Raw genomic sequence first — 12,922 nt, 5'->3', positions numbered from 1 at the left:
GAGGATGACCACCAGTCTTCTGGGTCCGACCGCAGCGCTCGGGGAAAGTACACATGATTGAGAATAGCATGTGGTTTCACCAAATTTAGATTCTAGTTGCTTTTTAAAAACACAGTTTGACAGTTTCTCTTGTACACTGGCTTGAATAGCAGTGAACTTGTGGCTAAGATCAAAACGATACCACAGCCTAAACATACGCCATTAGTTCCAGACTGTTTTCAGCCAGGAAACCTATAAAGAAAATACGTTTGTGGTAGGATCTCCAAATAAATGAAGCACCCACTTCTACCAACTACTAGGTGTATTTTTACCACTTACTTTGCCAGAGTGTTGCTAACAGACTATATATAAAAAATGAAGTAGCTTCTGGATGTTGGCAGACATGCCTTAAAATTGCATTAATCCTTATATTGAAGTCTATGAAAATGGTGTGACTTCTGACTTGATACAAGAAATGAGTAAATGCTTTAATGGTGAGTTTATGGTTTCCATGACTGGTTTGCAGTCTTAATGAATATAAATTAATGTTTCTTTTATAAATTATTACTTTAATCTGTAATTCAGGGGAATGAAAAAAAAAGTTTTGCAATAAACATTAAGGAATTTTTGCACGCACTCTAATCCTTTTCTGACACTCAACGGTAATTAATTAGCAGTTTCATGGCCAGATTATGTCTGCACCCTTGTTTAAAAAATGCAAACAGATGTGTCATTGTCCAAACACCTATGGACATAACTGTAGCACAGCAGTGTGTGAACCGCTGGGATAGGTTCTGTGCTGCATTCAGGAAAAGCAAAGGCAGATGGAAGATTAAGGAAAAAGAAGAGATGCTTTAAAATAACCTGTGACTGAAACGAAGGCTGTGACTGCTCTTTGGAAGTTACAGTAACAACAAACTTGCTGAGGAAAATATGTGTTAGTCAAGGCATATATATGTATGTGTGTATGTACTTGTGGTTATCTTTTTTTTGTGCATTGATGTAAGTTTCAGTTCTACCTAATGACAGAAGAATGAGCCATTGTAAGCTTATAGAGGCAAACATATGCTAATAATGTGAGTATGTCAGGGCAATACAGGGCATGTATGTGGAGCCAGACAATAATGAGGTCTGCAACAAGCATTTCAGATACATCAGGAATCAGCTCTGTGGCCATTTGTGTTTGCAGGGGTGATTGTCAGGCAGAAGTCTCTGTGGACTATTTTTGCAGATGGCATTGTGATCTGTAGTGAGAGTAGGGAGCAGGTGGAAGAGAGCCTGGAGAGGTTGAGGTATCCTCTTGAGAGAAGAATGTGCGTGAATGAGAGGGAGACAGGTATAACAGTGAAGGTAGATGGGTTTAAGCAGCAAAAGTTTACAAGATTCTAGCGGGTTCTCATATGGTGTATGGTTTGGAGACAGTGGATTTGATAAAAAGATTTTCACTGACAGTGACCAGGATGGACAAGATTAGAAATCAGTATATCAGAGAGACGGCTCAGGTTGAGCAGTTTGAAGACAAAGGTTTGGTGTGATAGAGGCGGATGCTATGGATGGGGTAACATGAAGGGAACACATGAAACAAGAAGAAGAGGACCATGATATTTCTCAGTTATATTTCTCCTGTTTTCCCTCACAGATGTTTCACTATTTCTTTCACTTGAGTTAAACACGATTCTATTTGCGTTTAACTCCATTTCCCGACACGCACTTGTGCTTGAGCGCAAGCGCAGATGGGTTTATTTGGTATACAGGCAGCCGGAAGCTATACTGTGAAATAAACGGAACGGGATAGTACTTGGTAAAGTTTCTCGCCTTTTGTGTTTTGCCTGATTAAACATAATGCAGCGGTTAGCAAATATAGTTTACCATCTGTAGCTAACTGTGTATCAGATGTTGGTTTTTGTTTGGACGGATCTTCGGTTTTTATCGCTACTGATAGGCTGGCTAACCAGCTAGCTTAGCAGGATGGCAGCTAGCTAGGCTGGCTAACCAGCTAGCTTAGCAGGATGGCAGCTAGCTGAACTGTCGTTAGCATATGGGGCCCTACGTTCACAGGAGGGCAGCTCTCTGTGACAGTTTGATTGTAAATTCATCGAAGATACAGAAACGAACCTTGCCATTTAAACAAATGAGCAGATAATAAGTAGCCAGCTGTTCTAACGTCATTTTTAAGGAACCCAGCAGAAAATGGTGATTTAATTTTCCCAAAGCGAAGGAAGATTAAAAGAGAGTCAGGCTTGAATAATCTGTTTGCAACCAGAGTTAATTTAGGATACTTTAAAGGAACATGTGGCTGCTTATTTTCTTGAAAAACGTGAATTCATTGCACCCTAAATAAATTTCTGTTATGTATTGTTGTCCATCATCTAGGAGATGTTAAACATAGTTTTCATACCTGTATATTTTTCATCAGTTGTCTGTCTTCAAACGATCATTTTGTCAGACCAGGTTAGTTGTAGACTAGCTTCCAGAGTAGGTTTGCCAGCTTCAGCTTGGTCTTTACTATTGAACTATGTGTAGCTTTTATTTGTTTCAGTCTTAGTCTTTTATATATGTAATATGATGGGTATTTGTAAGTAGCTCTGATAAGACCAACACAACACTGATGAATCATCTAAACATCACAGTCTTTAAAAAAAAACCCCAAACACTTGCGCTGAAGCCTCCTCATGTTTCTTCAGAATTGACTAAATTAGGGGGGGAAAAATAACCTTGACATTTCCTGTGTGCACTTATTTTCTTTTATCTCCTTTTATAGATACTCATGACTGGTTTAAGATTAAGGTTTCATTTCTTATTTTATATCCCAGTTACCTAACATGTTTCTTTTTCACATCTAGTTTTAGTTAACTATAATAATCATGATGTTCAGCCTACAAAACCTTAGAATCAATAGGTGCAGTCACGTAATTTAACTCACTTCCTTATACATGTGGAAGTACTCAGCACTTCCTTTTTCTGTTTACCGTCCACAGTGCGGACAGCCATTGGGCTGTGTCAGGTAGCTGTCTGCATACAGCCCATCACATGATTTACAGTAATGTGAGATGATGAGCTTCAGATAAGTCACTGTGTCTCTGACTGGTGAGGTGATCGTTTGGTTTTTTCCTACTCCAGCTGTCTGGATTGACATGTTGGATGCGGGATTGTTTGAATGACAGAAGCCCCATCTGGTGGGTGGACATTACTGGTGCAGTTGCATTTTTTTAGGGATTATCATCGTACTGTTTAGAAACAAAGGAAGACAACACAGGAAAGAGTTCCAGCTTGTTTTACTGTTCTGCTACCTTAACATCTAAAGATCGGTTACAGATCGTGATTATTTTACATACATTCTCTCATCTGTCTGCAAAGTCTTATGTTAAACATGTTTAACTTTAAGCGGTAAATTGTGTTATAACTATGTTGTTCGCTTTAACAACTTGATCTTTGTTTTTGGTGGTAGACATACTTCTCTGACAATGATTGGATTCTGTTTTGAGTTTATCTGCCTTGCTGTGAAAGCATATTTCTATCGTTGCAGTGTGCTCTAACATAGAAAATTAAGCTCTGTTATACCGAACAGGTTGTAAAAGACAGCATACGGTATCCACAGGATATATCTAAGTCACTGGTCCTGAGATTAAACTACAACATTAACAAATGAGCTAAGTGCTCTAGTCTGATTATATGGCTGAAAAGGTGCACAATTACTGATGTTTTTGTAGAAAAGATTTTTGAACAATGAGTTGAAACACTGGTTTGAGTCAGAATTCTGTACTTCTGCCCACTGCAGGTGTGATGGAGGGGTGACGTGTGAATCAGAGGAGTGATTAGGCCAAAGCAGCCATGACCGAGTGCTTCCTGCCCCCCAGTAGCAGCCCCGCAGAGCAGCGCAGGGCCGAGCACCCCGGGGGCGTGGCCCGCACCCCGAGCTCTGAGGAAATCAGCCCCACCAAATTCCCCGGGCTGTACCGCACCGGGGAACCATCGCCGCCTCACGATGGACATCACCACGAGCCTCCCGACGCCTATGTCTCCGACGATGACAAAGAGCACAGCAAGAAGAAGAACAAGTTCAAGAAGAAGGAGAAAAGGAGTAAGATGCTTTTTTTGGGAAACATGGATTGAGGGAGGGAAGGACAGTATAGCACAAGTGAACTATTTGAGATTGCAGGCTTATTTTTGACTCTGAAAATAGCACTTTGAAAAAGTTTTTTAGCACCAGGTGATCTAAATATGTATACCTGTGTAGAAAAAAAAACAGTTTTCTTGGATGTGGAAATATGATAATCTGGTTCTTCTAAAACCTTTTACTTTTCCAGGCATTACCTGAAAAAACGTGCACATGAGAACCCAAATGTTAGATCTAACATCTAAACTTTAGCTCCCTAACACAAAGTGTGACTGAAGTCCAGTCTTGGGAACAAAGAACTTAATTGTTTGCTGACTTCAAAGAGAGTGAGTGTGTACACTGAGGACATTCTAATCTAAACTCCAGTAGTGAGAACTTCCCTCTTATCGTCTCCTGCTGTGTGCTATGTGGGAAAAGGCGACTTCAGACAGTATTGAGTTCTGATTAGACATAAACTCTGATGTTGTCCAGAGTTTACATAAAAGGCCTCGTGTTTCCACGTAACGGTAGCCAAGCAGGGTGGCCAGAGTTTACTGAGTATATCCAACTCTGCAGTATAGATTGTGTTATCACCACTATCGCTGTGTTTGCTTGTGCTTGAGTTATCATGCAATAAACTGTAGTAGCACCTTAATTCTAATTGCATTGTAGTATTATGGCAACCAACAGAGTACACTGTACAGTTGAAAGAAAAAGGTGCTTTTATAGTGGGTGCTAAACTGTGACACCCATCTCTCAAAATACTTCACAATACCTTTTTTTCACTTACTTTGTGTTTATACACCACTTTCCCTTTAATGATTAGTTCTTATTATCGCCTGCTCTATTCCGCAGTGTTTTTCTTTTTTTGTTCTGTCTCCTCCTCACCTGCAAATGGTAATGGCAGATGGCCCCACCCCTCCCTGAGCCTGGTTCTGCTGCAGGTTTCTTCCTGTTAAAAGGGAGTTTTTTCTTCCCACTTTTGCCAAGTTCTTGCTTAAAGGAGGTTGTTTGAGTTATCTATATTATTGTGGGGTTTCTGCCTTACATTATAAAGTGCCTTGAGATGATTGGCAACATATAAATAAAGTTGAATTGAGACCAAGAGGTTAAAACAGTGAGATAAACGGAAAATACTGACAACAGTAGACCACAACAGGACACACATTTATAATCAGACTTGGGCTGGTTTATGAAATAAGGACGATTTTATAGCTTTGCAACCATTTCCAAACAACCAGGAAATGAAGTCTGGTAATAAAAAGCTGTCAGATGTTGTTCTCACAGGCGCAGCAGGACAGGTTTTACATAATAGAAATCACTACAAACCCTATAATCTAGTTTAATTGAGCCAAAGATTAGATTACATTTTCAAAAACATTCCAACATTTTTTTTAATATATGTTTTAGAGGGCGGCACATGGCTGTGTTATTCATCAACAAGGAGAAAAATGTAGAATATTTCAAACCTTGTATTTTAACAACTGGGAGCTACCGAGGGAGCTAAAGGTCACATCAGTACTAATGAGGCGAGCTACTCCCACGTTTCCATCCTGATGGCTGCAGTGGTGTGAAATGTTCCTCTGCTGGGGATGTTTTTCACCGTCGTCCACTTTTTTGTCATGATTTTTCCATGCCTGGATTTAGCTCCTACACCAGGATATGGTGGGAGAGAGGAAGAGATGGACAGATTCAGCACACACCCACTGAACCCAGTGAAGGTGTGTCTCAGGCAGCGGTGTGATACACAGAGCCCATTCTTGGGGAAACCCAGCGTAGATAAAATTAGGAGGTTGAAAGTGACAAGGGGCCCCTCGCTATCACTTTAAAAAAAGCTTAGAGTGAGCTGTTCTGGAGAGGAGCGTTGTAAGGTGCAGTGGGAGCTATGCTAAATCAGTGGCTGACCTCTTTTCCTAGTCCTCATTCTCCCCCTCCTCTGCTATCTTCTCTCTCTCACCCGTTTCTCTTCCTCTTTCTGTTTCGCTGCTATCATAGTTCGGTTATAGGACGGAGATTAGAAAACAGAGGTGCTACTCCCTTCAGATCTAACCTGATTTCTGCCTCTTCTACTCTTTATTTACTTTCACAGCGGAAGGATACGCCGCCTTCCAGGAGGACAGCTCGGCAGACGAAGCAGAGAGCCCGTCCAAAATGAAGCGCTCCAAGGGAATCCACGTGTTCAAGAAGCCGAGCTTCTCCAAGAAGAAAGAAAAGGATTTTAAGGTGAAAGAGAAGGGTCCCAAAGAGGACAAAGCCAAGGATAAGAAGTCAAAGGACCTGACAGCTGCAGATGTGGTGAAACAGTGGAAGGAGAAGAAGAAGAAGAAGAAACCAGCCACAGAGGCAGAACCGGTCCCAGTGGAGACCCCCACCTTCAGGCCCATCTTTGGAGCCCCGCTGGCTGAAGCTATCAAGAGGACAGCTCTGTATGATGGCATCCAGCTACCAGCCATCTTTAGAGAGTGTGTGGACTACATTGAAAATTATGGGATGAAGTGTGAGGGCATCTACCGGGTTTCAGGTATCAAACATTTTGATTCTACCTTCTTCCTTTTTTTTTTTTTAAACAACGTCTCTGATTACTCACATTGGCTCTTTTTTTTCTTTCAGGTATGAAGTCCAAAGTAGATGAACTGAAAGCTGCGTATGACCGAGAGGAGTGCCCATGCCTGGAGGAGTATGACCCTCACACGGTCGCCAGCCTGCTGAAGCAGTACCTCCGCGAGCTGCCCGAAAACATACTCGGTCGAGACTTGGCCCAGTGGTTCGAGGATGCTTGCGGTCGGCAGGTCGAGGCCGAAAAGGTGACGGAGTTTCAGAGGCTGCTGACCGAAGTGCCGCTGGAGAGCCGACTGCTTCTGTCCTGGCTCGTCACACACATGGACCACGTCATTGCCAGGGAGGCAGAGACGAAGATGAATATTCAGAATATCTCCATCGTCCTTAACCCCACCATACAGGTCAGTGGGAAGGAGATCAGTCAGTGAAAATGCAAATGCACCGTTACATGGGAAAGGGAAGAAATATGCAAGAAGATCATGAGCTGGGGCAGAGAACATCAATTTTCCAGCAACAGGCAAACTAAACATCAAATAATAATGTGGCGCTTTGGCTCAGGCTCAGATATAGCTAAAAAAAAAAAAAAACAACCCTCCCCCTAGCAACAAACCAGTGAAATTTTATTGGATCAAAGAGTCAGTTCATCTCTGAAACCCTGGCCCAGTTTAGTGAAGCTAATTTATTCCCATAGGGGACATCTCTGTTGGTGCTCCACTTATTCTGAACCAGCAGCAGCAGCCGCCACAACTCTGTTAAATAAATACTTCTCCCACTTAATGAGCACAGTCCAGGGCCAGTTTAATCAGGCTAAATAAACATGCAGGAATTTGTATTGTGGAGGAACTGGTGCAGATACAATTCAGCTTTGTGCTCGTTTCCCTCTGGTGATCCGTGTGCCTCCTTTCCAGATTGGGAATCGTGTCCTTTACATGTTCTTCACCCACGTGAAGGAGCTGTTTGGGGATGTAGTCTTGAAGCCAGTGGTGCGGCCACTCCGCTGGTCCAACATGGCGACGATGCCGGCTCTGCCCGAGACCCAGGAGAGCATCAAAGAGGAGATCAGACGGCAGGTGGGTTCGGTCCTGTGGCAACTAATGACTGCCTATTTTAGTGTTTGAACAAATGAGTTTAAAAAAAAAAAGTTTCTTCTTTTGCTTCATATCTTAATATCTGCTGCAAAAGGAAATTATTTTTTTTAATATAAGCAGATGATGATTTTCCCTTAAAGCAGGTTTTAAAATGTTACAACATAGTAATGCAGCTTTAAGGCCTTTTCTATTTATATTAAAGTGTCTTGTCAGCAGTACACATCTTTATCTTGGGTTTGTTTCTCAGTGTGCCAGAACTCACCTGTATATAAAAGAAAATGCCAGAAAACACGTCAGCTTCAGATGGTTTAGTCTGTCGATTTGAACCCCAGTCTCTCGGCTGAAGCTGTTTCTTTAACATTAAAAAATGTTCCTTCGTGGCCTGGATTTCCAAAACAATAAAACATCCCAGAGGAGGCTCACACATCTCAATCCCTCCTAGATCACCTAACTTAGAATATACTGAAAAGTTATTGTAGATTTTTTTGTCCTATGATGCTCAAATCATGTTAATTATCCATGGCAACTAACTTTATTTGTCATTTATAAGTGGTTATGCGTGAATCTCAGACTGCCCTTTTTAAAAAGATTATATGGTTTATTTTGCTACTTAATACTTGGACTTTTTTATTCTCATATTGACTACGTTTTTAAATGTGCTTGGCTCCTCTACTTGTCTTGAGCGGATTGTTGTCATCAAGTAAATTTCAGCCAATATTTATGAAGGTATTTGTGTGTAGGAGTTCCTCCTGAACTGCCTGCACCGGGACCTGCAGGCAGGGGTGAAGGACTTGTCCAAAGAGGAGCGGCTCTGGGAGGTTCAGAGAATCCTGACCGCTCTGAAACGCAAACTGAGGGAGGCCAAACGTCAGGTAATCTGTCTATGTCAGTATTTATGTTTCTCTGGATACAATAGCTGTTCGTATACCCAGTAATACCAGTGAGGGTTTGAATTTCCACCTCTTCTGAGATGTATAGAAATTATAACCTTCATTAAGGTAGGAAACAGCAGTAAGATTGTTTCTTTAGTCTGTATTAAATTGAGCTGGGAGTCCTTAATAAACTATAATGTGGCCCTACACAGTAACAACAAAAAGGCAAATGCAGATGAATCGACCAAGATTAAAGCATTGTCTTGTTATGTCAACTAGAACTACTTTCTAACTGTGCTGTATGTGTCTGCTCTCCGTGGGGCTTTAGGAGTGCGAGAGTAAAATAGCCCAGGAGATAGCAAGCCTGTCAAAGGAAGACGTTTCTAAGGAGGAGATGACTGAGAATGAAGAGGAAGTCATCAACCTCCTTTTAGCACAGGTGAGTAATTCATAAAAACACATCGATCAACAGCTTGCCAAGAAAACCTTTAAACGTCTTCTCGTTCTCTCGATAATCAGGAGAATGAGATCCTGACGGAGCAGGAGGAGCTGATCTCTCTTGAGCAGGTGCTGCGTAGACAGATTGCTACTGAGAAGGAGGAAATCGAGAGGCTGCGGGCAGAGATTGCAGACATACAGAGGTAAAAGAGGACAGTGATTAAATATGAGGTGTGAACAAAGAGTTCCAGTGTTGGAAGTGTAAAATTTATAATCTATACCTGATGTAAAAGTGGTCAATGTCCCAGTCAGGTACATTTTCTTGCGGATCTTTAGATCATTTTCAGTGTGACTGCTGATTTCAGATCCCTCAGTGGATGTCTTGTTGTGTCCTTTGATTTGTGCGTGAAGGACCATATTGGGCTGTTTTCAGGACAACACTCTGGTACCATTGCATTGTGTGAACCCCTGTGAATGTCTCCTCATTAGCAGCAATACCCCTGATGACATTTGAGCCTGTTTGAGAGAAAAACATGATGTTTTCCCTCTGGTTTTATGGTCGAGCAGAAATGGTGCATTCGCTGTCCACTCAAGTCCAGGGATTGTCCGTCTGCCTGGAGTGAGCTCTGTTGCCAGATAGAGGCATTATACAAGTATGTGGCCCAACAGGTGTATGGGCTACTTGGGTCTATGGGCCACTCTTGCTTGTGCTGTTGTTGGTCCATCAGCCAGTCACAGAGGAGAGCAAAGTGATAACACACAAAGAGCTGAAGTGAAACAGAGTGTTAAAAGCAATGAAAAGTGTCCACTGCAGCCACTGCCTGTGCTTTTAATACTCTGTATTTTGATCTTTGAAGTTTTTTTCCCATTCCCAGTGAACTCCAGTATCCCTCCCTGCTCTATTCCAGCTCACCTGTGAACCAGTCAACATTCGGCAGCCACTTTAAGTCTTGCTTTAAGTTGCTTTAAGACCGTGTATGTGGTCGGACAAGTTTATGGGACCATGAAGTAAAACACGACATTAGATCCTAGCAGTAAGCCAGCATTGTGTTCCTCCGCAGTCGGCAGCAGGGTCGCAGCGAGACAGAGGAGTATTCATCAGACAGCGAAAGTGAGAGCGAGGATGAGGAAGAGCTGCAGATGATACTGGAAGATCTGCAGAAGCAAAACGAGGAACTAGAGGTGAGAAAGCATCCAGCCTCCACTACCTGTTACGGTGGTCCTGCGGTGTTTGACAAAATTGTGGTTATTCGTATTCCAGAAGCTCAGCATGCTTTTGTTTCTGGTAATAGTGAAAGTATTGGCTGGAGTTTTACAGGATCTAACTCTGAATGTGTACTTTGTTGCCCTGAAGAACAAAAACACTCACCTGAACCAGGCCATCCACGAGGAGCAGGAGGCCATCTTGGAGCTCCGCGTTCAGCTTCGCCTCCTGCAGAGCCACAAGCTACAGCAGGAGTTGACCGCCCAGCCGCCAGCCGAGCAGGCTCCACCCACACAGCCGAGCCCGGAGGCCCGCAGCGATGAGCAAACCAAGCGCTCCGTTGCTGCCGTGGCTCCTACCGCCGATGCAGCTGCTGCCACCACCAACGGAAAGGCAGCTAAGGATCCATCAAAGCCTTCACCAAACAAAGACAAGAGAGACACCAACATGTGAGACCTCTGTGATGCTTTTGATGGTCGTCTGTGCTGGTGTTCGTCTCTACCGTGGGCCAGTTGTCCTGCAGCGTTGCTCGCTATCCTGCTGGAGATTTCACATTGCAGAGCTCATTAGTGACCGTGTCCACCAAGTGGCAGACAAGGAAAAACCTTTTATATCATCTTTGGTGTCCTAACCTTCTTTTTCACATCCTCATGCAAAAAAACCACCCTGAAAAAAACAAACAAATGCTAGGTTTAGCTGGTGTAGCGGACAACTGACTACCACTGTAAGAGACTAGCAGGGACCATGTTTTCAAATATGCTGTGCCAAGCCTGTATGAAGGAGGAAGGAAGGGGCAGGAAGGGGAAATGAAGGCAATGAGAGTAAGAGAGGGTAGATTGTAGATTATTTCTCACTGGTGAGCAAGTCAGGAAGCGATCACTAGACCACAAATGTCATCAGTCCCTGTCGCTCAGATTCATCCCTTACCTTGATGCAAATTTGACTTTTTCTTTTGGATAGAGACCACTGTGCCATAACTTGAGGATGCCCCAGAGAACCACTGATAACAAAAGCTTTTTGAATGATGAAGAATTTATGATTGGTCTATCTATATATTATATATTTAAGTAGTATTCTGAAGTACACAGATGACTATTCAAGAAGTACATTAATTTTAAGTTGCAGCTTTTTAGTAATATATAAATATACAAATAAATATATTGTAGAGTCTCTGGTTCGTTTTCTTTTTTTGAACGGCAGATTCATACAGAGAAGTGTTGCACCTCGCAACTAACCGGTGGATGAAAACACGAACAGCCAAATAACAAATGTGTGTTCATCGCTGCAAAACGCAGACAAACAGCTGGAGGCCACACTTTGCTCCGTAGTGCAGTCGTCTTCTCAGTTACCTTTGCCTGCGCTGCACTAACGAGGAAGAGCGGGAGATCATATTTGTCCAGTTTAATAAGGATGTAACAAGTCTGTGCTGATGATTTATTTTTTGCTTCCTATATGGGTGGAGACACTTTGTTTTGTACTCTTCATGTGTGGAGGTTTTCTTCAATCCTTTCATTTCACAGCTGATCCGTGTCTGCTGCAACCTAATGTCATTGTTCGATAATATTTAAGGCAGAGATGTGTCCTGATTTACTTTTTCTGTATATTATTGTAAAATTGCAAACATACTGTATTTTCAGCTCTTCGTGTTTTGTCTTCTTGTTGTTGTTTTCTTTTCTTTTTTTACCATTAATAACCTGTATGGAGTTACGCGAGTGCGACTGCCCTGCTTTGGTCACAGGCAAATCCATACAATCTCATCTGGACTCCCGATTCCATGAAACTAGAACAGGCTCAGAAGCTTCTCGTGAGGTTATTTTCATATTGTTCTGAGCTTTTGTAGCTGATTGTTACAGACAGTAATGCTGTGAAGAATAAAGTGTCAGTCTAAAATAATTATCTCACTGTCTCTTTTCCTCAAGTTTACCTTTTCACTCGACTATGTCTGGCTGGACATGTATTCCATATTTAGTACTTCTCATTTTCCATTACACAGTATCTGCCTAAATACAAACCTGAGCATCTCTGAGAGAATAGAAAGCTGGACTTTGACTCTGAAAACAAATTACTCAAGAGATAGTGGAGCCACCCAGCTTTTTTTCTTTTTTTCTTTTTTTGGTCAGGGCTTTAACTGGTTTCCGATTTGGAAACTAGGCTGGTCAAGTAGGACTAAAAAAACTAAGAGAACAACGGATGTTAGGAACTGTCTTTTCAAAATTAAAGCTTGACTTGAATTCACATAACATAATGACCATTTTCTCTTGGAAGGAAGCAATGGTTGTAATTTAAAAGAGTAGATTTACATAGTCTACTGCTTTTCAGGAAATGTTGGCTCTATAGATATACAATTAATATTAACCATAGAGCTATACATACCTTCACTGGGCATTTTATTAGGTACAACTTGTTATTACAAGGTTGTAACATTTTTGTTCCTTTAGATTTGGCTTAATTCTTATGTCTTCATGGCACAGATTGAACAAGGTGCTGGAAAAATTTAACCATAAAGATAATGACAGCATCACACAATTACTGTTGAGTGGTTGGCTGAGTCTCCTGTTCCACCACATCTGAAAGGTGCTCTATGAAATAGAGATCTGGTGACTTTTGAGATATTTGGAGACATCTGAGCACAGTGAACAAAAAAAGAGATTAAAAAAAGGGATGTCTATAAGGATATGAACATGTC

The 12,922-nt window shown here is 41.9% G+C and overlaps 1 protein-coding gene across 1 annotated transcript; it reads left to right on the top strand.

The window, feature by feature from the left end:
• The first annotated feature begins 1,667 nt into the window (after window positions 1-1,667).
• ralbp1 (ralA binding protein 1) lies at window positions 1,668-12,129 on the top strand. Its single transcript, XM_080907136.1, has 10 exons — window positions 1,668-1,780; window positions 3,758-4,060; window positions 6,165-6,596; window positions 6,686-7,035; window positions 7,543-7,704; window positions 8,463-8,594; window positions 8,923-9,033; window positions 9,114-9,235; window positions 10,094-10,214; window positions 10,387-12,129. Exons 2-10 carry the CDS (start codon window positions 3,811-3,813, stop codon window positions 10,687-10,689), a joined length of 1,983 nt encoding a protein of 660 aa, XP_080763262.1. The 5' UTR covers window positions 1,668-1,780; window positions 3,758-3,810; the 3' UTR covers window positions 10,690-12,129.
• The last annotated feature ends 793 nt before the right edge of the window (window positions 12,130-12,922 follow it).

This window comes from Rhamphochromis sp. 'chilingali' (assembly GCF_963969265.1).
Source record: "Rhamphochromis sp. 'chilingali' genome assembly, chromosome: 16".
Classification (NCBI taxonomy): Eukaryota; Metazoa; Chordata; class Actinopteri; order Cichliformes; family Cichlidae; genus Rhamphochromis; species Rhamphochromis sp. 'chilingali'.
This window is presented reverse-complemented; position numbering and strand designations above follow the sequence as displayed.